Raw genomic sequence first — 25,159 nt, 5'->3', positions numbered from 1 at the left:
GTCAGGGCCACTATGGCCCAGGTCCCAATTCCTTCCCTTGGGAGCCAGTGGTCAGAGGGGAGCTGAGGGCCAGCACTGCCATTTCTAACCCGCGTACAGGCAGACAGGAAGGCTCAGCCTTTAGACAGGCCTTCCTAACCCCACCGGGGGCCAACAAATCCACGCTGGGGCTTGTGGAGGGTCCACGCCTTGGGGCAGTGAAGGGCTGGGGCCATGAGACAGAGCCTGCAGCCAGCCCAGACATGGGCCATGGTGGCCTCTGCCTGCTTGGTGGCTTTACCTGATTAGTTTGGTTGGGCAGGAGGGGTCCCTGGGGGCCAGCAAGGTAGCAGTGGGGATGAGGTAAAGAGGAGACAAGGGAGAAAAGGACTTCCAGGGAGGGAGAAAGCAAAGGGCTGGGGAGGGTATAGGAGAGAAATTGTAGCCAGTCGGGGGCTGGATGAGGACGGGAGCAACGAGCTTGGAGAGGGGCAGAGGGAGGCGGGAACAGGGGCAGGGCAGATGGGGACGGAGCAGGGTTGGACAGGGCCTCTGTCCCACCCAAGGGAGAACAAGCTCTTCCTCGTGCGGATGCATCGCAGCAGGAGGGTAAGCGGTGGACACCTAGAGGAACCTGTTGGCCCTGCAGCACAACAGAAGTATGGTTTTGAGAATGAATGAAGGGTGGGTGGGGCATGAGTGGAAAGGGGGTGAGAAGGGAATGGGCAAGATGGGGCCAGATAAGCTGAATTCAGGGGATGATCCAGGCCTGGACGCCAGCCTGGGCTCTGAGGCAAGAGCTACAGAAATTCTCAGGCTGAGTCGGGGGAGGACAGACAGCCCCAGGATTCACCTTGCCCTGTTATGGATTAAAAACAAAGCAGGTGAGGTGGAGGGAGGAGAGAGCTGGGCTCCACCTGCCAGTGCCACTGCTGGGCGGGCTGCTTCTAGAACCCAGACCCTGCCAGGTCCCCAAACCTGCCTGCCCTCCTGGGCCCTGAAAACCCCCAATCCCAGCCCTTTCCCTCCCCACCCCCTCAATGTCCCAGCACTGAGGAATTACGAAGGTGGGAAACTCACCCAATGGACCCTACAGCTTCAGGGAGGTGACCCGGGGGATGTGGAAGAGCTGAGTCTCCTCAGAGCTGGTGGAGCTGCAGCATCACAGGACAAAAGTCAGTGAGCCCACGGCACAGACTCTCAGCCCCAACACAGGAACAAACCCGGAGCCCTGATGCTCCCACCTCAGAAGCCCCCCAGGGGACAGGGATGTTCTGCAGCAAGAAGGACTGGGGCAGACATGTGGGAGAGCTTCCTGGCCCTGGAGCTCCTCAGAGTGTGCGGCTCTTCAAGGCGAGGCCATGAGCCTCCTCTGCCTGGAGGAGGGGCTGTGGCAGGGGGCCAGGCCCGGTGGCTGGAAGGACACCTTCCCAGGCCCCGATGCTCCCCGCAGCCCTGGCAGTACCTCACCTGAGGCGTTTCCGGATGGGACGGAAGTATTTGGCAGTTTTGATAGCGAAGACGATGCTAGGGATCAGGAAGAAGGTGCACCAGCCCAGGCAGAACCAGAAGGCGTTCTAAAAGTGGGGCGTGGGGTCAGCTTGCCCCCCTGCTCTGCACCCTCCACCCTGCCGCCGACTCAGCGAGGGCCACAGGAGGCATTGGCTGCCGCAGCTGAGGGGAGGCCTGGGGTGCAGGGCTGGGGCAGGGGCCGTGCCTCGCCTCACACCTGCTCACGCTACCTCTCCCATGCGGCCTCCATGTCCCTGAGCCCTGATGAGCTGGAGGCACTCACCCAGGGGTCAGCCATCATGTCACACAGGATCACACGGCCATTGTCCAGGGCTCCAGAGAGGGGCTGGCAGGTGGCGATGCGCTCAGTCACCTGTGGTGCCAATGTGAGGCAGGCACATGCAGAGAAGTCCAGGCCCGCAGGGGTACACCCCATATTCAGAGAGACAGGCCTACAGGGACACAGCTGGGGCCACCACGCACTTTTACTCAGGCACATGGACACAGGCCCACAGAAATGGGGACTCTCTTGCACAGGCCCCTTACTCAGCTCCTTTTCTCCTATTCATCAGCCTGTATCAAGGCCCTACTGCGTACCCAGTGCTGCACTTTAAGTCACACTACCACTGAGCAGCAACATGTGTGCATATATGAACACATATGTGCACACACATGCATGTCTGCACACGCACCTGTGCACACACTCACACACTCACAGATACTCGTTGTTAAACTGGACCCCTGCTGGCCTGGTGCGGGTGCCCAGAAAGCTGGCAGAGGCTGTGGCCAGCAAGGGAGGTGGGCTTGGAGGGCTGGCCTTAGAGAAGCTGGGTGAGGGGATGGCCCAAAAAAGGGCATGGGAGCAAGATGTGGACAGTGTGTTCTAGGGAACTATGGCCACCGCAGCTCACATTCAGGCCTCAGAGAAAGGTTGTGACAGAGGTGGGGCAGGCAGAGCCCAGCCACAGAACAGGGATATGGTTGCCAGGCATGGGAGTCTGGGTTCAATCCAGAAGGCCTGGGGAACCCACAAGGAGCTCTTGGGGATGAGGAACGGGCAGAACAGGTGAAGAGCTGGTCCACTGGGGTAACCGGCAGTTGCTCTGAGGCCAGGCAGGTCTGGGTCCCCACTCACCTCCTCTCTCACCCAGGCCACGTACTGGGAGAAGTAGCCCATCTCCCGGCTCAGGACACACTCGCTTACCTGCAGGAAAGAGAGGAGCTTCGGCTGGCACAGGCCCCAGGAGCCTGCGGCCTCCTCCGCCCCCACCCCACCCTCCATGCCAGGCAAAAACAGGACAGACCAAGCTTCCCTGGGAGCCACGATGAGGGGACAGGGCTGAAAGGGAAGCCTGAGGTGGAAGGACCCCTTCTCCTACTCACATTCCTCACGATGCGGGTGGCCCAGGCAGGCAGCTCTCCTTTTAGGTGAGTGATATTGCCTAGGACATCTGAGGTCTCCAGCTGGAGAAGAGAGCCTCAGCTCAGTGCCCTGCTCATGCATTCACTCATCCATTCATTAATTCACCACATAACACACAACACTCCTCCTGGCGGGGAAGGGGGTCAGCCCCGAGGACACAGAGGCCAAAGATGGGTCCCCAAGGATCTGTCCACCCACACACATCTCCTTCCCACCTCCACCCCCAACCTCCAGCAGGTCCCAAGCCAGGTGGGTCCCCCTTCCTTTCTCCCTCTGCTGCCACTTGTTCCACCTTCCCCTCCCCACCCCCAGAAGCCACCTGGAGCTTTGGGGCAGAGGACGCCAGGGCCCTGACACTGAGGTTGAGCTTCGCCTGTGGAGAAGAGATCGGGGCTGGTTAGGGGAAGGGGTTGGGGGGAGGGGACAGCTTCCTGGCACCCACCTCCTCTTTTGCAGCCCCTTCTCCACCTCTCCTCTACCTCAAGCCCTGGGCTCCCTGCTCCCCCAAACTTACCACGAGGTTCTGCTGGGGCATGACCTTCTGTTGATAGAGGTTTCTGAGTCCTTGGGCCTCCTCCTGCAGTTGCTGCCCCAGCACAGAACTGCCCTGAGGGGAGACAGATCAGAATGGCTCCCTGCCCGGCACAGTACAGCCTCTCCAACCCATCCTGTGCACAGCCTGTCAACCCGATGTATTGAGGGGAGGTAGAAAGTGCTGCGCTCAGAGGCAGAAAACTGAGCCTTCCTTAAGCTCCAGGGCCTGACCTTGTTTTGGTGGACTCAAGTCCGAGGTCTAGGTCCATCCCTAGCTCACTGGGTACCCCTAAATCTGCTACAGAACCTCTCTGAGCCACAGTGACATCCACCCAAACTGAGGAATGCTCCTTGATCTACCCACCATGAGGGGCTGCTGTGGGTTTGTGAATATTCATAAATAAAAAATGCTATTTTTTTCCCCTGGAGGGCAACTTTCATGATATCTGATTCATTGCAGTGTCTCCACAGCACCTGTCCCAGCAGATGCCACAAGTGCTGTGCACGTAGAAACGCTTGCCTAACTGCATGATGACAGACCAGTTACTTCATCTGATCTGAGACAGAGGACAGCCTGCTTTACAGATGAAGAAACTGAGGCCTAGAGATGTTCAGTGACTTGCTCAAGGCCACACCGCCAATTGGTGGCAGAGCTTGAGTCAGAGGATTCTGGCTGCACAGCCCTCAAGTCCAGCTGGGGGACTGGGAGCCTTAGCCCTCACTGGTGGGGGCCCTCAATCCCCTGCCTTTGCTCTTGCCCCCTCCCCAGTCCAGCCACTCCCACCCTCTCCAGCCTCCCAGGCCTTCCTCTGAATCCTGCCTGCCCAGTGGGGTCTCCGGTCCCTGCTCACTTGTGCCTGGGCCAGTCCTTCCAGCTCCTGGGCCAGCTGCTCCACGTCGGTCTTCACCACAGGCTTCTGGATCTGGGGGCAAGCAGGAGAGGCCAAGAGGGATGGACCCGGCTTCCCCACCACCCCCTCCGCTTGCCCCCAGACTCCACATTCACAGTCTTGTCAAATGTACCCCACACCAGCTAAGTCTATTGTGACACATCTATCACAGTGGGTTGGACCTGAAACTGAATATTTCAGACATTTCCAACAGGATAGAAATAACAACAAAATGAGGCGCCCTCTGGTGTAACTCGAGGAAGAGTCGACTCCCACCAGCACTCCTCGTGCTAGTGGCTCAGGACCATGAACAGTGACACAGGATGCTGAGCTGGGGCAGAGGGCATTCATTCCCGCATGGCCTGGGTGGTGGTACCAGGACAGGCGTGGGGTCTGGGGCACTCCCAACAGGAGAACGCCCCAGAACACGTGGAGGAGTCGAGGGAAGGTTGAGAGCCGGGACAAGGTAAGACACACACCCAGCTCCTCTGTGGGCCCCTCTGTTCTGTCACCATCTGGCTGAGCACCTGAGGGTCCACTGCTGACCTGAATGAGGAAGTCTGGGTAGTGAATGCTCTCGATCCCACTGCTCTGCAGGGCCCTCAGGTCCCGGTGGGCGGCTGGGCTCAGCAGGTCCTGGTCCTGCATGTTCACTTTGAGGCCTTGCAACTCCTGCCGCAGCTTGTTGGTATACTGGGAGGGAAGGGATGGGATGTGGAGCATGCCCAGTTGCTGAGCCAGGACCTCAGAGATGTTCCCCTAGTCGAGGGGTCACCATTACCTCCTGGATAGCCAGGGCCCCCTACCCTGGCCACGCGCCCAGCCCCAGACAGGCACCCAGTAGGCCTCTGCTTCCTCCCCTCCCTCCACCACCTTCCTCCAGCACCTACCTGGCTACTGGGCTGTGACAGAGACCTTCCCTGACCACCTCATATGAAACAGGTTTCTCAGTCCCTCTTTATCACATCATTTGTGTTAAGGACTTCACAGTACCTGTTGCTCTGAAATTCTCTTATTTAATTGTGTACTTGTTTGTTGCTGTTAGTTCCATGAGAGCAGGGCTTGTCTGCCTATTTCATCCCAAGCCCTACCACTTAGAGCAGAAGCTCGCATGCGGTGGACAAGGGACAGGTCTATTGACTGTGTGAATGAATGGACGCATGCATGGCGAATGGATGCAGCTGCATTTCAAGAAAGATCCTCAGCATTTCCTACCATTGCTGGAAGAGATTCAGAGCTCATGAAATCCAGCCCGTGTTTAACAAGTAAGAAACGAGATCAGAGAGGAACGTTCACTTGCCCAAAGTGACACAGCAAGTTAGAGAATGCAGCCCAGCTCCGCTCGCCTCTCCCTATCCAGCCAGGTTGCCTTCCGCAGAGGCGGGGGCTACGGCAGCATTTCAGGTGTCAGTGACAGACAAGTTCAGCTTCGGGAAAAGTGTCAGGTCAGGCTGTGCCCTCCCAGAGCCCTAGAATGCACAACTTGTCTTATTTATCGCTGCAGAATCAGCTTGTTACCAGCTCCTTTGGGGACATGTATTTTTTTTTTTTTTTTTTTTTTCGTGACCGGCACTCAGCCAGTGAGTGCACCAGTCATTCCCATATAGGATCCGAACCCGCGGCGGGAGCGAGCGTCGCCGCGCTCCTAGCGCAGCATGCTACCGAGTGCGCCACGGGCTCGGCCCGGGGACATGTATTTTTAAGGTCACCTTTGGTATGTTGCCAGATGGCCTCTGAAGACGGCCCAGTCCATCTGAATCTGAAGCCCTCTTTGTGCACTCTTCTGTGGGCTGGACCCTCCCCTCCCAGGGCCAGGCTGAGACCCCTCTGCTGGAGGGCCATGGCTTTATGCACAGCACAGTGTCTCTGGCCTAGTCCTGAGGACTCCTGTGGACTCCTGTCTGGTTGAAGACACTGCTGGAGGAGCCACCTAAGGAACCACCGTGTCCCCTCCCTGGCCATCCTCCTCCTGACCGGAGCATACCAACCAATGCCTGTCCTCAGTCAGGACACACGTGCTCCCTCGTCCTCTAACTATCATCATCCTTTCTGTTACAGCCTCAGCTGTGCTGAGTTTACCCTGGAGCACAGGCTCCACACCCCCACCCCCACACCTGGCACCTTCCCCAGGCTCTCCCCTGGGCCAGGCCCTGAGCTTGCAGCTGGGGCCTGTGCCCTGAGGCCCCTCCATCGCTCATGCAGACTTCTCAGGTTCAAAGAGGTGGTGCCTCCACAGAGGTAAGACCAGAGTGTGGATGTCTGCAGGAGAGGTCCTCAGAGCCTTCTGGAATGTTCTCACCTGCCTGATATCCAGGTGCTTCTCCAGGTCGTAGGAGTCATTGAGCTGCAGGACACTCCAGAGTGCGGCCCCTTCCCTGCACTGCCTGGGGAGGAACAACGGGACCCAAAAGTGAGCAACAAGGACTGGCAGGTGGGGGCTGACCTCACCCTAAGGGGACGCCCACCTCAGCCCCCCTGCCCCTCCCACACCCCAGCCCCCAGCTCAGGCTGTCCACTCACTGGTAGGCCAGGAGGACGCTGATATTCTTCCGCAGGCCAAGAAGGTACGACAAGTTCATGGACGGGGGCAAGTTCCCTGGGATATCTGCAAACTGGGAGTGGGGCAGGGAGCAATGGGGCACAGAGCGGCGGGGGCAACGATGCTCCCCCGGCTCCCCGAGGGCCTGGCCTGCTGCCTCGGCACAGCAGAGACCAGGCATGGGAAACACCCCTGTGACTCCAGCCCAATCCTAGACTCTAACTCAAATTACACCTAGGCCCTCAATCCTTACAGGGCCTCTTCCCATGAATGTCCCAGAGGGGTGGTCGCCTGATCTTTGGCAGAGAATCCAGACCAGCATCACAGCTCACCTACTAGGAGCACACCAGGCACCAGGATTTCCAGTTTCCGGACTCAGGGTTAGGAGAGGAGAGGGGCTCGGGTTTGGGTGCAGTCTCTCAGGGTCCCTGCCCTGGGCCCTGCGCAGCGTCCCAGGGACACATGGGTGCTCTCTCTCTCTCTCTCTGCTCCTCCCTATCCACTGGTTTTCTTTCTTGGCCTCTGTCCTCATCCCTCCTGCTCCTCCATCCCTCTTTTGCCCCCTCTGGCTCCCCCTTTCTCCTAACCCTCTTGTTCTTCCCACACCTTCCTCCACCTCCCTCTGGGCCCCAGAGTGGGGACAGGCCCACCTCGTAGAGCTCTCCACTCTCCCAGCTCCGGCACACCAGCGTCTGCACATTGCCACCCACCAGGAAGGTGGCAAGGAGGACGAGGATGAGGGGGACAGCGAAGAGGAAGCTGAAGCCGGCACCTCTGGGGAGGGTGAGAGACCGCACTGAGGGACAGCGAAGCCTGCCGCACACCCCCTGCCCCGCCTGTGTCCCAGGGCCAGCACAGTCATCGAGTTGGCTCCAGGACAGAGCCTTCTGAGGAGAGGATCTCGGAGGACACAACCTCCTGGGCAGGAGAAGGATTCAGGGCTCCTGAGCACCCCGACCTCCTCCTCACCCCATCCCCACCTGACCGCTGGTGCCCTGGCCGGCCCTGGCAGCCTCAGGGAGAGAGCAGCTGCTTTGTTAGAAGAGCCAAGACTACTCCCTTGTGGGACTAGAGCCCAGGGAGGTGACCTGCTCCGGAACTCAGCCCTCAAAAGGGTCATTGAGCAGCACCCCAGTGGGTCTGAGTAGTACAGATCCTTAGACCTGTTGCCACTGACTTGTTGGGCTTCTTTGCCAGGCTGCGAGGCTTGGAGGGTAAAACATGGGGTGGATTTTAGCCCCCAGTCGCTTCTCTGGCCAGGTGCCCTTGTGTAGTGAACAGCTTGTGCAAGTGTACGTGGCACCCCGGCCTTAGAGACCTTCTTGTCTAGGGATGCTGCCTCCTATTGGAGGTGGTGGCTGCCTGGGAGCTGGGCTGAGAAAGATTCTGAGGCCGTGTCTGTACTCAGTGGGAAGTTGCCGCTGGTGTGTGTGGGGGGGGGGAAGTGCTGCTTCTTTGCTACTCCCACTCTAGTCCAGCCCCTTTATACAGGTGGGACACTGAGGTCCAGATGAGTTAGCATCATTAGATGGGTCACCCAGTGAGTTGCCTCTGAGGCCAGCACTAAACCTCAGTCTCTTGACTCCCAGGATTCCTTTCCTGTAGCCACACCAGGAGCTGTCCACGGGAGTGGGAGGAATCTGGCCAGCACAGTGGGGAGACACCCTTCCCCTCTCCACGGCCTTTCTTACATCATGAGGAAGCGGGCTCCGGCCTCGCCTTTGGCTTCCGAGTGGCTGGGATCCTCCCTTCCAGACAGCCCCCAGATGCCCAGGCTGAGGCCCAGCAGGTTACAGACCACCACAAGCAGGACCATGGAGCATAGCACGCAGCCCACAATCCACCTGCCACAGGGAGGGTGTGGTGTCACTGAGAAGGGAGGCAGCTGGGCACCGGCATGAGCCAGTGTGGGACCTAGTGGCTGGGTGAGGTCTCTAACCTCCAGGCTGGGGTTTTAGGAGGGCATGTGTGAACACTTCCTGAGGCCTCTGCTTCAATGAGGTCCCCAGGCTCATGTCCTGGGGGCACATGACCAAGTGAGGACATGGAGGACCAAGGAGTCAGGCAGGGGTCTTGGCTTAAATGGAGACAGAGGCTCAGTACAGCCAGGGGTTGGTAGGGGAGAGAAATGGGCCTCGGGGCTGCAGAGAGGCTGGGCCACCCACCCTACCCCATCGGCTCCCAGGCACCTGTATGTCTCATATCTCTGCACCTCCTGTAGGTAGGGGCGGCTGCTCTGCTCCAGCTTCTCCAGGGCCTGGCTCCAGCGGGAGGCTGCCATCAAGTCCGGGAACCCTTTGGCCAGTGTCTTCACACCTTCGGGCTGCTGGGCCACTGCCTCCTTCAGGTCTGCCCAGAGCAGCGGGGACTTATGAGATGGGGAAGACACCCACAGAAAGCCCACTCGCTGTCAGGGCCCAGCCAAGGAGAACACCCTTCCCCACTCCACCCTCGCCGACTCCTCTCAACAAGCCTCCTTGGTACGGGTGGGACTGGGGTAGCAGGTGGGCAGCTGCCCTGAGCCCTGGGCAGGGCCTCACCTCTGACCACGCTGTATGTCTGCAGGGCTGCCAGGAGCGGGAGGCTGTTGAAGGTGCTGTTCTCCTGTGGGAACCAAGTGGAACTGTGGCTTCCACCCTCCACCCAGTGTCCCAGCTTGGGGAACCCGAAGTCACCAGGCCCAGAGGGAGGGCATCCCCCCTCAGTGATCCCACCTGGGAAATAGGATCCCCTTGTTCTCTGGGTTGCTGCCTTCCTCTCCCCTCCTTCGGCCCGGGACTCAACTCCCCAAAGCGTTGCTCCCCACAGACCCCTCCTTTCTGTCCCACCCCTCTTCCTGGACTACTGTGAACAACTCAGCTCTCTTCCGGAAAGCCCAGCTGCATCACTCCCTCCCATCCTCAGCTCCCACTTCCGTCCTCCTGGAACCTTCTGCTCCAGCCACCACCCAGCAGGGTCCCACTGCACCCTCCCCTCCCCCAGGGTTCAGCCTGAGCATTCGCTCCGTGCGGCCCCCAGCCCTACCCCTTGAGGGTCCTAGCTCTTCCTTCTGAGCTCTGGGCCTGCCTCCTGCACCAGACCATGTGCACACTGAGGATGGGCACCATGAGCCTCCAGCCCAGGGCACCAGGTAGTAGTTGAGTCCCTAAGACTTAGGTTCAAATGGGTTCCTGCCCCAAAGGGGGAAATTGAGGGTCCTCACTTGTGAGTTCCCAGGCAGGTGGGGGAGGAGTTGGGTAGCCTAGAGGGACACTCACATCCTGGACCATGCTGGAGAAGTTGGCCTCAGGGACACCCTTCAGCCGATGCATAACATCGTCCACAGGGGGCACCTGAAATGGGGAAGGGAGGTTATGAAGAAGTCCGTGGAGAGGCCTGAGAGGGATTGCTGGGGGAGGGGGACAGATGCCTCTGAGCCCTCAGTGTTCTCATGTGTAAAATGGGAAGGAACCACCATGGCCTCGACTGCCCTGGGTGGCAGTGAGGATTTGAGGAGCCGATACATGAAGCTCACAGCACAGTGCCTGGCCTGAGGAGAGCGCCTGCCCCACTGCCACGATGACCCTCTTAACCCTGGGAGCATGGAGAAAGGGGGGACCAGCCAGCGGAGGACCTGGAGTCTGCCTCAGGAAACACCTGGGCTACTCGGATGCCTCGGGATTCCTGGGCAGCAGGCAGAGTGGCCCTTAGCTCCAAGGGGCCTCCGCCCTGGGCCTGCACCTGGCTGAAGTCGGCGCCCAGCTCCAGGGCGCGGGCCCGGCTCAGGGCCCCTGCACAGTTCCCCTGGCACCCGGGCTCCTGCAGCAGGGTCAGGAGGCGTTCCCGCTGCCCCTGGATGGCCGGCTCCAGGTTCTGCTGCCCCTCCCGCAGCTCCACCGAGGTGGCATTCAGGACTCGGAGATGGTCTGTGGAGTCCTGCAGGGCTGAGAGACCCACACCCAGCCTGAGCAGTCTCCAGGGCCCCTGGCATCATCAGAGGCCTGGCAAGAGGTAGAACATGCCCCTCCCCCAGCCAAAGGGACCTGCACTCATTAACCTCTGTAGTTAGAGTGCAAACTTCCCCAGGGCATGTTAAGCCAGGATGTGAGCAGGGATGCCAAAGGACAAGGGTTCCTGGGATAATGCTGGGATCCTGGGATAATGCTATGGGAAAGTCAAGTGTGGGGCCCGCTGAGGTAGCCCAAGAAGTCCAGGGCTGGGTGAGGGTGAGCCTGCCCAGGAGGATGCCTGCAGGGCCCCACACTGCACAGGGCTCCAATCCAGCTCACCCTGACCCACGCTGAGCACAGAGGCCAGTGCCAGGTACACGGTGTTCCTGAGCTGGGTGTGAATCATGCTCCCGATGGTTTCACTGACACCTAGAAAGCACAGGGCAGTCTGGAGGGCTCGCCCCCCCAGGAGCCCAAGGGCCCTCCCCACCATCCATCCTGCCTCCCCAGGCCCTGGCACTGCGCTCTGCAGGGGGCGCTGGCTTCTCCAGCTGGTCCCGCAGCTGCTGCTGTGCTGGCTGTCCAGCTGGGCAGGATGCCCACTTCTGCGAGGCTGAGTCCAGGTGGATCTGGGATAAGGGAGTAAGAGGGACCCCCCTGGCAGGCCTGGGCAGGGGGCCCTGGTGCCGGCCAGCCAGCTGTTACCCTCACCATCCAGCTCCTGCAAGACTTGCTCCTGGGGAAGGGAGAACTGCTGTGCCACGGCCTGCAGCTCCTAGACAAACACAGGGCATGAGGCTGCCCTTCCCTGTCACTGGCAGCTCAATTCTGACCCTTCCCAGCCCCTTCTGCGACCCCTATTACAGGCAGCTGGGCATCCATACAGAGGACACCATGGGTGTGTTTACATATTACAGCGACTCTCCAGCAGAGGGCAGCCAGGTTCATAGAGGAAGGGGCAACCATTCTGATTGGCAGGTCATGGGCCTTGGAGGACCCACTCTGCTGTTCTGCCTGAGCCTGGAGCTTGTGGGGCACATGGGAGCACGGGAATGACTAGGTGCTCACCTGGGGGATATTGGAGGCCAGACCCTGGAGGCTGAGTAGGGTTTCAGGCACAGCCTCCATGCTGGGGCCTGTTTGCTCATGCACATGCTGGTTGGTGACAAAGGCACAGATGACGCCAACCCTGTGGAGATGGAGGGGAGGGGAGGAGGAAGGGACTTGTGGAGTGCCCATGGGAGCCTCGGGCCATGGCCACCCCTTCCGCCTGACCTGGGCAGACCCTCACAGCAGCACGAGGGTGGTCAGCAGCAGGAAGGCCATGAGGGTCCCACGCTCACAGGCCATGGCCTTGTGCTCCATCTTCACGCGGCCCCCACAGCGCCGGCGGCGGCGGCAGCAACAGAAGCAGAGCCCGGTGGTGGGCACTGCCAGGAGGTAGAGGCCCGCGATCACAGCGCAGACCACATAGCCCGCCTCGTACTGCACCACCTGGGCAGGGCAGTGGGGCATCAGAGGCTGCCCTGACCCCCCACATTCCAGCCCTGCCTCTGCCTGACTCTGGAGGGAAACCAGAAGTGGGGAGCACAAGTGCAGTGGGCCCTGCGCCTGGATCTCCTAGAACCCGTGCAAGAGGTGCATGGTGTCCCCACTGTTGTCATCTTACAATGACGACGTGAGTTCAAGGAGGTGAATGGCAGAGGTGTGGTTTCAACGCAGGTCTGTTGACTGCAGCACCCAGGCAGGAGGGGAAAGGATGCCTGAGACCCCCACCCAGCAAGGTGGGTGAGCCGAGTGGAGTGAGGCTTTCCTACCCCACCCCCCCAGCTCACCCTGCGCTCCCTCCCCCAGCACCTCCCTGGTTCTCACCTCCTCCACCTTCACAGAGGACGGCTCATTCAGCAGGGCCTTGACCAACTCTACCAGAAAGAGCCAAGTTTGGGGACAGTCATTGCCTTGCTCCAGGGCCCACCCCCTCGCACCACCATGACACCTTTGGAGAAGGCAGTGTCACCACAGTCCTGTGCCATCCTGCCCAGGCCTCAGCACTGCTGCAGGAGGGAACAGCCGAGGGAGGCCTGCAGACCTCCCTCCTAACCCTCTGGGTAGGCCCTACAGCCTGGGCAGAGGCAGAAGAGGGGCTGGGCTTGGCTGCCCTTTCTCTTGAACAGCAAGGGACGAGGATCAGAGGGGTCCTTCATCCCCTCCCAGCGCTCCCAACCCCTGGCACCACTAGACTCAGAGGACGTCTGCGCAGGTTTAATGTAATGGACTTCTAATGCAGTCTCCTTCACTTTACAGACAGAGAAACGGAGACTCAGAGGAAAAGGGGCTTGACCAAGGTCACACAAAGTTCTGGAGCCCTCTCCAGATGTTGCCCTTGTACCCCAGGACTTCTGCCAAGGAAGATGGTGATGAGGAATGCCAGGGACCCTCCAAGTGCTGCTGACAGGGTGGGCACACGCGGTAGGTGGAAGGGGTAGAGGGAGGCTGTCTGGGGGCCCAGTTCCTGCCGAGCGAGGCTCACCCTGGGGGAGGGGACACACTCACCTGAAGGGAAGGGGTTGAGCTGCACCACGGACAGGAAGCGGCGCACGGTGCCATAGAGGGGGTCCAGGGGCCCCGGCGCGCGGACGCGAGGGACCAGCCACCGGGCCCTGGCTGCTGGGGCGAATGTCAGGCGCTCGGCCGCGCCGATGGGCCCACAGTCCACAGCCGCCGTCCCCGCCAGGCTCAGGGCCAGCCCCAGCCCCAGGCCCAGCAGGGGCGCCAGGAGGCTCAGTGCGCACACCATGGGGTCTGGCGGGTGGGCAGCGGGGCACGCGGGACTGGCTCAGGAGGCAGAGGGTGCGGGCGCACGCGGGCAGGCCGTGCATCCTTCGCCAGTGTTGCTCCCTCTGTCCCCGTGGCTCTCAAAACCTGCCTGACAGGTTTGGGCTCCTGAGCTACCCTGCACCCGCCCTGAGCGCAGGAAGGGCAAGGGCGGAGGCCTGCGGGAGGGGGGCGGGGCCTGGCCTGGACCCGCCCTTGGCCTCTGGGAAGGAAACCAGGGCTCCCTCTCCTCTCCCCAGATAGTCCTGGGCGACGGCTGCCTTGGAGCTGGGTCCAGGAGGAATCTTAGTGGCTCTGGGTCATCTAGGGTGGCCCAATTTTAAATATATATCCCATTCTGGGGGCTGGGAAAACACAGCTACCTAGTGAAGCCCTGGCCCAAGGGATCATAAAACCAGACACACAGGCCCAGGAACCAGGCGCACTCTCCTTGCTTCCTCTGGGGCCCACTCTGTTCACTCTGGAGCACAGGCATAAGCTTACAGGCACAGTCCTTTGGGAGGGTGAATCCCAGCAGAGCTGTGCCCTTTGACCCAGCCATGCCCCAGCCAGTCATCAGCTAAAAGAACTAATCAAGGATATGCCCAGAGATGTGTCTACACGAGTCTCTGTTTTATAATTGGCTGCAAGCACAGTACCCAGAAAGTCACCTGTAGCTGAGCAGGTCATGGGGAAAGGTGGCTGGATAGGTGTAGGTTGTTCCCAGCAGCATTATTCAAGATACCAGAAACAGTCCCAAAGGCCACCACCGAGGAGCTGGTGAAATGAGCATCTCACATGACACACTGGAGAGTCATCAAAGAAAATGATGTGGAAATGTGTCTTTTACCTGAAAGATACAGTGCACACGTAAGCACAGGTAGTGGACTGCAGAGCAGCCCGTGCAGTGAAGGCATGAAACAGTGAGCATCTCTGGGTGGAATCATGGGCAATTTTGAACACTGTTTTGCTGGCCTGTGCTTCCTAGTTTCTGTGCATTAGCCTGTGTTACCTGTGTTTAAAGAAGAAATAGAAGTTTGTGAGTGCTGTGGATTGAATGTTCCCTCCAAAGCTCATGTGGGAGTTTGATTCCCAGTGTGGCACTGTTGAAAGGTGTGGCTTTTAAGAGGAGATTGGATAATGAGAACTACTCTCATGAATGGGTTAGTCCACTTATGGAGAAGTGGGTTAATGATTTCATGGGCTGTCATGGGCGTGGACTGGATGCCACATCAGGACAGCAATTGAGCACTTTAACAAGCACTCTCGCCTGGCTCTCACGTGTGACACCCTGCTTCGGCACGGGACTTTGTAGAGAGTTCCTACCAATAAGAAAGCCTCACCAGATGTGCCCCCTGCACCTTGGACTTCCCAGTCTCTAAAACGGTAAGAAAGAAATTTCTTTTCTTTGCATATTACCCACTTTCAGGTATTGTGTTATAAGCAACAGAAAATGGACTACTACAGTGAGTTTCCATGGCAGCCCCCACCCCCTGATGAAGAGCCCTGGAGAAAGGGGCTGGGTCTATGGCTGCTGGGACCCTTGAGCTCAGCCCAGGGCACCAATTCAGCACAGATTTGTGGGGTGGGTGAGAGGCACAGGGTTTCTGGCTGCCCATGGCAGGGTCAGTAGTAAAGACGGACTTCAGTTTGAGTCAGGGCTGGACCCACAGAAGAGTTCTTGCCCTTCCCATTGCTGACCCTGCCATTTTCTCAGAGCTAGGGATGAGAGGACACAGTTGTAGAAGGCACAGTCTGGTTAATAACGGGGTGCAGACAGGAAGTGGGACCTCATCAAAGGGTGAGCCACAGATGAGGATCAGGGCTTTAGTGAGGAATGGGCTGGGGGGGGGCCTGGCACCCCAGGGTCACTGGGAGCAGGCTATGCCACCCCACCCCTGACTCACAGCCTCCCTATCTGACTCACCTGAGCTCGGCATCTGTGCTGGGGGCTCCTGGCCCCCTGGAGGCTGGTCTCCCCAGGGCCTGCCTGCTCCTCCTCCAACTCAGGTGGAGAGAAAGCATTACTCCCCTAGTGATCACTTTCTAACTTTAGCCACATCAGCAGCAGGATGGAATAGTCCTTGCCTCGCATGATAGACTCTACCTATGGTGCAATTAGTACCTGCCATTTAGGCTTTTTTATATTTTCTGATGTGGGGGCACTACGGGTTGGGGAGTCTAGGTCTCAGCTTCCCAAGGACAAGAAACCCTTGGGGACTTGGGAAATAAGTAGCCCAGGCCCCAGGTCCTCCACTCCCACTCTCTCTCTCCCATTTCTCAATTATTGTCATTAAGCCCATCAATGGCTACTGCTATTGTTTTCTCAAATGTCTGTAATAAAAACATTGTACTTTGAAGGTAAGATTTCCCCAAGCAAAAAACAAAAACATACCAAGCCTCTTCCTCAGCCTGGGGGTGGGAGAGTTGATGGCGATACTGAATCCACCTACTTGACAGGAGGAGAAATTGAGGCACAGAAGGAGGGAGGTTCCTGAGTAAGTGGCCAAGTAAGGAGTCAACGTCACAGATCTCCTTCCCCAGCAGGATCCCGATGGAACAATCTGTCATCAGACTCCCAGCCCCGGCCTCACCTGAGAGAGCAGTTGGGGCTCAGGCCAGCCCAGGGCAGTGGGCAGAGGAGGCCATGAAGCTGCTGCTGTAAGTGAAGTCCTTGGAGGGAGCCAGCTCACCAGCAGGGGAGCCACTGGTGCCACCGGAGCAGCCTCGAAAGGCATGGGGCTGGCAGGACAGGGCTAGAGGGCTCCTGGAAGTGGGGAAGGGGATCCAAGGGTGGCTCTGTCCTGCCCCTCCTTTATCCACACCTTTCTGGGCACACCTGCACTTCCCTTCCTCCTGAAGGCCCCCTAGGACCCTCTGTTCTCCTTGGAAAATTCTTTGGTTGACCCGGAATAAGGTGCTCCTGGGGTGACCTTAGGAACACCTCCCGGGGCTACATTCCCACCCCTGACTCACACATCCCCAGAAGTTTGATGTTCCCCAACCCCCCCAGCCCTGAGGTGGGAGAGGAGAGGGAAGAGATGGAGATCTGAGAAACTGGAGGTTCTCTGCCCTCCAGAAAGCACGTGGGCTCCTCTGGCTGCCTCCTGTGCAGCCCCACTGGCAGCAGAGAGGAGGAGATGCTCAGCAGTTCTCAAGGAAGCAGCAGCCCAGAAAACTGGTTCCTTTTCTTCCTTGTCGCTGGGGCCCATGATATGCCCTGGGATTGGGTCCTAAACCAACCTAAGACAAGAAAGATCTGCTTGTCGGATCACGAGGCTAGGACACAGCCGTAGTCTTAGTCAACACTCTTGATGGCAAGAATCAAAAATCCATGTAGACCAGCGGAAGGATTTGAAAAGTGGGAACTGATTACAAGGATTCAGTGGAGCTTTGGAGCTCAAGGGGCCCCAGGAGGGCTTGGAGCCCAGAGCAGGAAATCCACTGGGTGCCCACTGCTTCTGTCCCAGCTTCTGTCTCTCCCTGGGCCACAGCCTCTCCCTGCTTCACAAAGGCCTCCTCTGCAGACAGCCTCTCTGTGTCCAGCATGGCAGAGGGGAATGTCCTGCCAATCTGAGCCTATCTGTCTATCTCCCCAGGTTGTCTGCTATGAGTCCTGTCAGCCTAAAAGAAGAAACTGAGGCAAAAATGTAAAACAAAGAGTTTATATGTATTAGAGATTTTTGTGGAGTAGATTTTAGCTGCTGTCCTCATACACACAAAACGTAACGATGTGAGATGGTGGATGTGCTCCACTATAGTAACTTTTTACTGTCTATATGTATCCTCTAACGTTATGTTGCAAACCTCAAATATATACAATAGAATGTTTTAAAGAAAAATAGTTGGGAGAGTCCACAAAGTTCAATTTTGTGTGTGCTGCGGTTAGTGAAGCCGGGGAGGAAAGGTGGGCTGGGGCGGGAAGGGGAGGAGGCGCCAGGTGAGCCTCACACGTGGTGAGGACGGGCACGGCCCAAACTGAGGCACAGAGTGCGTGAGGGTTTCAGCAAAGTGCTTGAGAGTCCCCGTGACAGCTGCTGCAGGCCAGACGAGGGTTTCATGCGCCAGAAGGCCACAGGTGTGCCAGGACCTCAGGCAGCTTTGTCAAAAGTGGTCAAAGTCAGGAGCGCAGCGGCCCAGGCAGACAGAGATGGCTGTGCTCTGCTTCGCTGTGGCAGGGTGAGCTTCTAGAAGAAATAACTCAGTACCAAATAGATTCTCCAGAAAGACTTGCTATACGAAGGTTTCAGGTCAACAAAAATCTTTAGTCCTTGCAGCCCAGGCCCACTGGGTAGGCTCTGCACCATCTGCACGGCCGAGTCCACTTGGGACCAGAAGGTCACCTTGTCCTCAAGACTTGTTAGTCTCTTTGTCAGATGGGAGGACAGCATCTTCCAGCTGAGCCAGGTCTTCCGGGGCTACCTGGGCCCCAACTTCATGCTCCTCCTCATTACTCAGGTCGTTCTTGGCTGCCCTCTCTCTCCAAGGTCAGGGGAGGGCTTGTCTCAAAATCAGGGCCCAGGCCACCCCTGACACTGATGTCAGCTCCCTCCTCTCCCTGTGGCACTGTTGCCAAGGCCCCTTTGGCAGAAGACAGAGAGAGAAGCCTGGCTGGTGGAACTTCGAGGCACCTGAAGCTTCCCATTGTCAGTGGCATTGTGGGAGCCCATTAGTACCAGACCTAGAAAGATGATGGACACTGTTCGGGATGAGCCTGTTCAACGTCTTCCCTGATTTGGTCTCCTCCCACCATGATAGGTACAAGGAAAGGTTGCTGAGGTTCCCTCTTTGGAGGCACCACGTCTGTTTCTCCTCTTGGGGGCCCATGTCCACAACCATCTCTCAGACTCAGGTACTCAGTCTCTTCCTGGGCGTGTCCTGCCCAGATGCCCAGGAGCTCCACACCAGCAGTCTTTTTTTTTTTTTTTTTTTTTTTCTAAAGATGACCAGTAAGGGGATCTTAACCCTTGACTTGGTGTTGTCAGCACCGGGCTCTCCCAAGTGAGCCATGGGCCAGCCCTACACACCAGCAGTCTTACATAGACAGGTCTTCTGGTGCAGCCAGGGAAAAGTGGCCCCACCCTTGGGAGTCAGTCCTGGGAAGACACAGGATGTGGGAGCAGAGGCTCCGCATCAGTGGAGGCCTGGGAGAGGGAGTTAGGCCTGCAGACGACGATCCCACCAACCTCAGGCAGGAGACTGATGGGTGATGCCCTGCCAGGTGCAAAAGTGCGGCCCAAAATTTGAAGGGAAGTCTCTGGTGTGAGTTGCCTGCTCTGAATCAGAGCCTGTCTCTGCTCAGCACCTAGAAATCAGTCTTGTCAAAATGGCTGAGGAGGATTCGAAAGAATCTCGACCAACTAGTACAGTGGCTTCAAACCCACATCACGAAATGGAGGCAGGAGAGCTGCAGTGGCCAGTTCGCAGATTCCTAGATTCATAACTGTTTGCGGAAACAAAAAGACCACAATGGATGAGCCGACCACAAGTTAGCATGAGTCCATAATGTGGTGAGGCGCCTGAGATGCCTTTGTAATGCCAGACTGCCCGAGAGGGCAAAGGGCTGCCAGCTGGAGTCCAGTGCCATCGTCCTGTGCTGCTCAGCCCTGCTTTGCAGCTTGGACTCCCGCTAGAGACAGCCACGACCAGACAAGGCAGGGCCAAGGGCACCAAGCCATGTGCTGAGGCCAGGAGCAGCCCCAAGGGTCAAGATGGAGAACAGGAAAGTCAGGGAAAAGCCGGCATTGGCTTCTTGTCTTCCACACTGGAAGGAGCCAAGAGATCTGACCCCACCCTGGCTCCTCCTAACCACGTCTCACCTACGTGCTGTCCCTCTACAGACCGACCCCTGAGCTTGGTTGCGGCCATGGAAGGATGAGGCCAGGCACAGCCAGCCCTCTTGGGGGTCCACTTCCAGCAGCATTTCCCTTTTCTGTGCAGCTGGTGCATTCCAGAGCCTAGGGATGGGGCTGAAAGTGTCAGGCTCCCCCCAGACCAGGGAGACAACATGGGTACCTGACACCCCAGAAGTCCCAGGCACTCCTGCACCTGCTGCAGCAGACACCTCAGAAGTATTTCCCCATTGGCATCCCCCAGGAAGCAGGACTCTGTTCACAGGAAGGAACTAGACAGTTGCTTTTCTGAGCCTCTTTGAAGGGGAAGGTCCTTCCTCTCTGGGTGACCTGCAAAGGGAGCTCACCCCACCCCATTTCATTAGAGAAGGCCAGCTCAAAAGTGAGGGTCTCATTGTGGCAGGTATCATGTGATGCATTTATCAATGCATAATCACTGCTCATTGAAACTCAGGTATCACAAAACATAAAATGTTGAAATGCTCCTCTATGAGTGACAACATGGGAGTATGTATTGCACAACAGTCTGTGTCCCCAAAACGTAAGGGAGTGACATAAAACTGTGGGAGGGGCTTCTGAATCAAATATCCTTATCCAAAGAAACGTCAGCTATAGAAGAATGGGGCAGTGGCAAAGCTTTCCATCCCCTGGGACGCCTCCTCTCCTGATAACATGCAAGTGCCCCACATCTTCAGGTGGAGAGCCAGTTTTTTCAGTGGCTGTAATGGAGCAGCCATCTGAGCAGGAGGCTTGCTTCCCAGCCAGCAAAGTAGGACAGGGCGAGAGCAGAAAGGGCCTTCCACACGCCCAGGGAGGGCCCGGGTCTCAGCGTGGCTGCCCATTGGTATCACCTGCAGATGCCTGGATCTTGCTCCAGAGCCACCAAATGCAAATCTTCAGGGCTTATGTTCAGGCTTTTGTGGGTTTTGTGAGCTCCCCAAGGGGTCCTGGTGGGCCAGGAGGACTAAGAGCCAGGGTAGCCCCAGACGCCCTCACAGGAGCAGCCCTTATCCTGGAGGGCAGGGCTGCCCCGTCCCCCACACTCCTGAAGTTTCTGTGTCAGGTAGGGAGGGGGTGTGTATTAGTCCATTTCTGTTGCTTATAACAAACTACCTGGAACTGGGTAATTTAAAAGAAAACAAAGTTTATTGCTTACAGTTTTGGAGACTGGGAAGTCCAAAGTCCAGAGAACACATCTGGTGAGGGTCTTCTTTGGTAGTGGCTTTACAGCAATGCAGGGGTCTCACATGGTGGAGAGTGGCAGAGCAGAGAGAAAGCTAACCTTCTCAGCTGGCTCATTTTAAAGCCATCAGAACCATGCCCAGGACCACCATTAATCTATCAACTTATTAATCAGTGACACCTCTTCAAGGTCAATCACCGTAACAGGATTTCCCACCCTCCCAACAGTCACAGTGGGGATCAAGCTTCTAATACATAAAACTTGGGGGACACAATTCAATCCTTATCAGGGTATCAGGATTCCATTCCTACCTGTGGGCATGTCGACCCCACCTTCCCCATCCACCACACACAGTCAGCCTTCACCTTAAATAGCCAAAGCCCCACCCCAGTACATATAGATCTGGAGCATGTACTTGAGAAGGGGTTGTGGGGAAAGGACTAGTTGGCACGTCCCTCCACTGGTCTTAGGCTGTGGGACAGGAAGCAGCTGGGTGGCAGGGAGGAGTGGGATGCAGAAGGGCGCCAAAAGCACCTCTTGGGAAGCTTTCAGTTAGTTGCTGGCCAGCTGGATTCTGGGGAGTGACACCCATCCCCGGCATGTTTGGAGATGCAGAGAACTCCCTACCAAGATCCCGCAGCCTGTGGGGTCCCCTGGAGCCAGTGAGGTGACAGCGGAGCTCTTAGAGATGGGCTAATGTGCCAGCAAGAAAACAGACGAGGTAAGTGACCAAAGCAGCTCCTCGACAGTGAGAGTCACCTCACTCCAGCTGGTCATGCCAAGTGCAGAGAACAGCCGAGCAAGATGACAGTGGAGCAGTGTCGTCCAAGTGCAGAGGGCAGTGGGGCAGTGCCTCCCACATGCAGAAGACAGTCAAGGGGTGTCTTCAGATGCAGAGGAGGGCAGAGCAGTGCATTCAAAATGTAGAGAAAGTTGGAGCGATTCCTTTCAGAAGCATAGGACTGTGGAGCAGTGACATCCAAATAAAAGCAGAGGACAATGGAGCAGCCCCTCTACATTCAGAGTAACGAGCTCTAGTGCCTCCAGATGTGGAGGACAACGGCTAGTGCCTCTGACACAAGGTGAGTAGAGTGGTGCAAATACAGAGGATGGTGACAAAGGGCCTCTGAATACAGAGGACAGTGGAGCAGCACCTTCCATGTGCAGAGGACGGGGCGCAGTGCTGTGGAAATGCAAATGGTAGTGGGGCAGTTTCATCAAATGCAGAGGATGTTGCAGCTGCGCCTTTGCAATGCACTGGACAGTGGAGCCATAACTCCAAATGAAGATGAGAGAGCAGCAGTGGGGATGTCCAAATATGATGACAGCTGGAGCCCTGCCTGCAAATACGCAGAGTATGTCAGTGCCTTTCATGTGCAGAGCAAAGAGGAATGCTGCCTCAAGTGCAGAGAACTTCACAGCAGCAGCGACATCCAAGATAGCTGATAATGGAGCCGTGCCTTTAAGACACATGAGACTATGACGTGGTGTCTTGTCAAGGCAGACAACAGGTGAGCATCAACTTCCAAATACAGAGTAGTGGAGCAGTGCCTCAAACTGCAAAGGCCAGGAAACAGTGATTCCACAGCAGAAGGCAGTGGATTCATGCCTGCAGATGAAGGTGACAGTGGAGAGTGGCTTCCAAAGCAGAGGAGAGCAGAACGGTGTCTCCCAAATGTATCAGACAGCAGAGCAATGCCTTCTAAATCAGAATAATGGAAGGATGGCTTCCCAATGCAGGAAACACTGGGATCGTCCCTTCCAAATGCAGAGGACATTGGAGCAGTGCCTCCAGATGAACAATACAGTGAGCAGTGACGTCCAAATGCAGTGGACAGTGAGCGGTGACGTCCAAATGCAGTGGACAGTGAGTAGTGACATCCAAATGCAGTGGACAGTGAGCAGTGACATCCAAATGCAGTGGACAGTGAGCAGTGATGTCCAAATACAGATACAGCAGAACAATGTCCCCCAGTGCAGAGCTGGCAGAGCAGTGCCTTCCTGATAGGTAGGACAGTGGACCATTAACTTCCAAATGCAGAAGACAGTGGAGCAGTTCTTTCTAAATGCAGGAAAGTGTGGATCAAGTGCCCCCAAATGCAGAGGACACTGCATCAGTGCATCCAGATGCAGAGGACAATGAAATAGTGCCAAATGCAGAGGCCACGTGGTCTTCCACGGACTCCTATAACCAGCCAAACTATCACTTAGGTGGCATAGAGATGATAATTTTAGACTAAAGGACCTAAAAATTTAAACCGAAAGGATCTGAAACATTAATATATCCTGCAGCATTTTTGTGGAACTTACTAGAGGATGTGCTCCCCCAAAATGATGGCACAAGCCCAGATTGAGAAAGATACAGAAATCAGGAAAGAGTGACTTCATCCCAAAAGAGAGGCAAAGAGATGCCTGAGAAAGACAGCTGTTCAGATAACCTGGAGACCATCCAGGCCAGATTACAGCATGAGAAGAGCAGTGTGCGCGTGCGCGTGTGTTTGTGTGTGTGTAGGGGAGAAGGGTACCGAGGGAGAGGGTTTCTAGAATAAAGGAACTTTGTAGAAAGTGCCTGTTGGGTTTTTTGGAAATAAAGATATATGTTGGTAAATTAGGTGAGTTACCAAACAAGGGAAACTTTATATCATAGAATAATAAAGGAGACGTGATCCCAGCACACATGCAACAGTCAGGCCAGCCCCAAATATGGAATGAACTCAGCATGTAGCTATTTTGGTGTGATGAGAAAAATAAAGGTGCATGGTATAAAAGAGCTGCATTTTAATATCTCATAATATAAAGTTACTTAACAATGTCTACAGTTCATAAATCTAAATATAGCAACATAAGCATATTATTTAGAAATATGGAGGTAATATCAGAAAAAAGAATCAAGAGAAGGAAGTATGATTGGGGGTAGCAAGGGCAGAGTAGGGTTTTGCTGACTTTCAGTATAATTTTTTCTACTCTTTTATTTTTAACCATATGCATGTGTTATTTTGCCAAAAGTTTGATATTTTAAGTAAAGTTAATCAGGTTTCTGTATTTGTTTTCTGTTGTTGCTAAGACAAGTTACCACAAGCTTGGTGGCTCCAAACAGGCACAAATTTATCATCTCACAGTTCTGTAGGTCAGAAGTTGGGCAGCGTGGCTGGTTCCTCTGCTCTGGTCTCAGAAGGCTGAAATCAAGGTGTGGGTTGATTATCTGGACTCTTATCTGGAGGCTTTGGGGTAGAATCAACTTCCAGTCTCCTTCAGGTTGTTGGAAGTATCTGGTTTCTTGCAGTCATATGACTGAGGTCCCATTTCCTTGCTGGCTGTCAGCCGTGGGTGCATCAAATCCCTCTCACCTTGAGACTCTCTGACTTCCACATCTGCCAGATTTCTCTTATCTCTCCCATCTCATCTCTCTGACTGACTCATCTGCTTCCTAGTCTGTATTGAAGGACTCACACTGGGCCCACCTGGATATCCGAGGATTGGCTCCCTATCTTAAAGTCAGTTGGTCAGTAACCTTAATTACATCTGCAAAATCACATCACAGTAGTACCTCGAATAGCGTTTGATTGAATAACCAAGAGACAGGAATCTTCAGGAGACATCTTTAGAATCCTGCCTACAATAGGTTTCTTTATTGTAAAGCTTCTCGCTGTCTTTAATTTGTTACTTAATATGAACTCTGATTCTCACAAGGGGATTTCTATGTCAGGTATCTGTTCGAATTAGGTTCAGTTGAATATGTCAGAAAACTCAAAATAACAGTGGGTAAACCAAAACAGAAATGTATTCCCCTCACATAAAATGAGATCAGAGGTTGATCATCCAGGTCTGGCCTGGTAGCACCAGAAAGTGTCAATGACACATGTTCCTTCTCTCTTTCCACTCTGTCATCCTAAGACAGTTTCTAACCATGTGATTGCTTCATGGAACAAAATGGCTGCTGGAGGTTCAGTCATCACATCTACATTCCAGGCTGGAGGATGGCTGGGAGGGGCTGATATTCCTCCTGGTTGAGGCAATTTCCTCTAAACAGCCTTCCCAGTAGTCACCCCAAGACCTTGAACTTACATTTTATTGGCTAGAACTTGGTCACGAGGCCACTCATAGCTACAGGTAGATTGGGAATCATGATCTTTCAGCTGGGTACTCTGCTGCCTGGAATAAATCCAGGGTTCTGTGGTTCAGGGAGAAGGGGAGTGTGGACATTGTGTGGATCCAGCCTTCAGTGCCACCCTGGGTGCCCCAAGTGTGTTTAACTGCAGATGCCTGTGTTCTCAGTGTACCAAGCACAACCTCCCCTCAGAGCACAGGTCAGAAAACGTGCCTGTCCTCCTTAACCTGCGGAATAATGTAATATTGCGTTGTGGCTGCCCATACATTTACATATTACACTCCTCGTCCCCAATTAGTGAAAATATTTTAAGAGCAAATTACAAAGTGCTGAAGATAATAAAAACAAGCATTCATAAGTATCAAATAGAATATCAAAGTAGAACTGTGTGCTTCT

The 25,159-nt window shown here is 55.9% G+C and overlaps 1 protein-coding gene across 1 annotated transcript; it reads right to left on the bottom strand.

Annotated features, from left to right (window-relative positions):
- Positions 1-1,069: 1,069 nt before the first annotated feature.
- PROM2 (prominin 2) lies at positions 1,070-13,675 on the bottom strand. Its single transcript, XM_063078629.1, has 23 exons — positions 13,360-13,675; positions 12,679-12,728; positions 12,098-12,300; positions 11,875-11,995; positions 11,518-11,581; positions 11,146-11,235; positions 10,598-10,800; positions 10,135-10,209; positions 9,418-9,481; positions 9,067-9,226; positions 8,569-8,721; positions 7,528-7,651; positions 6,859-6,950; positions 6,638-6,722; positions 4,885-5,031; positions 4,300-4,371; positions 3,429-3,521; positions 3,234-3,287; positions 2,875-2,955; positions 2,627-2,695; positions 1,775-1,864; positions 1,450-1,556; positions 1,070-1,133 (listed from the first exon to the last, which is right to left on the bottom strand). The coding sequence occupies exons 1-23, from the start codon at positions 13,601-13,603 to the stop codon at positions 1,070-1,072; spliced, it is 2,505 nt and encodes an 834-aa protein (XP_062934699.1). The 5' UTR covers positions 13,604-13,675.
- Positions 13,676-25,159: the final 11,484 nt, after the last annotated feature.

The sequence above is a fragment of the Cynocephalus volans genome, chromosome 14 (assembly GCF_027409185.1).
Source record: "Cynocephalus volans isolate mCynVol1 chromosome 14, mCynVol1.pri, whole genome shotgun sequence".
Classification (NCBI taxonomy): domain Eukaryota; kingdom Metazoa; phylum Chordata; class Mammalia; order Dermoptera; family Cynocephalidae; genus Cynocephalus; species Cynocephalus volans.
Note: the sequence above shows the minus strand (reverse complement) of the source record. Positions and strands in the feature narration are given on the sequence as shown.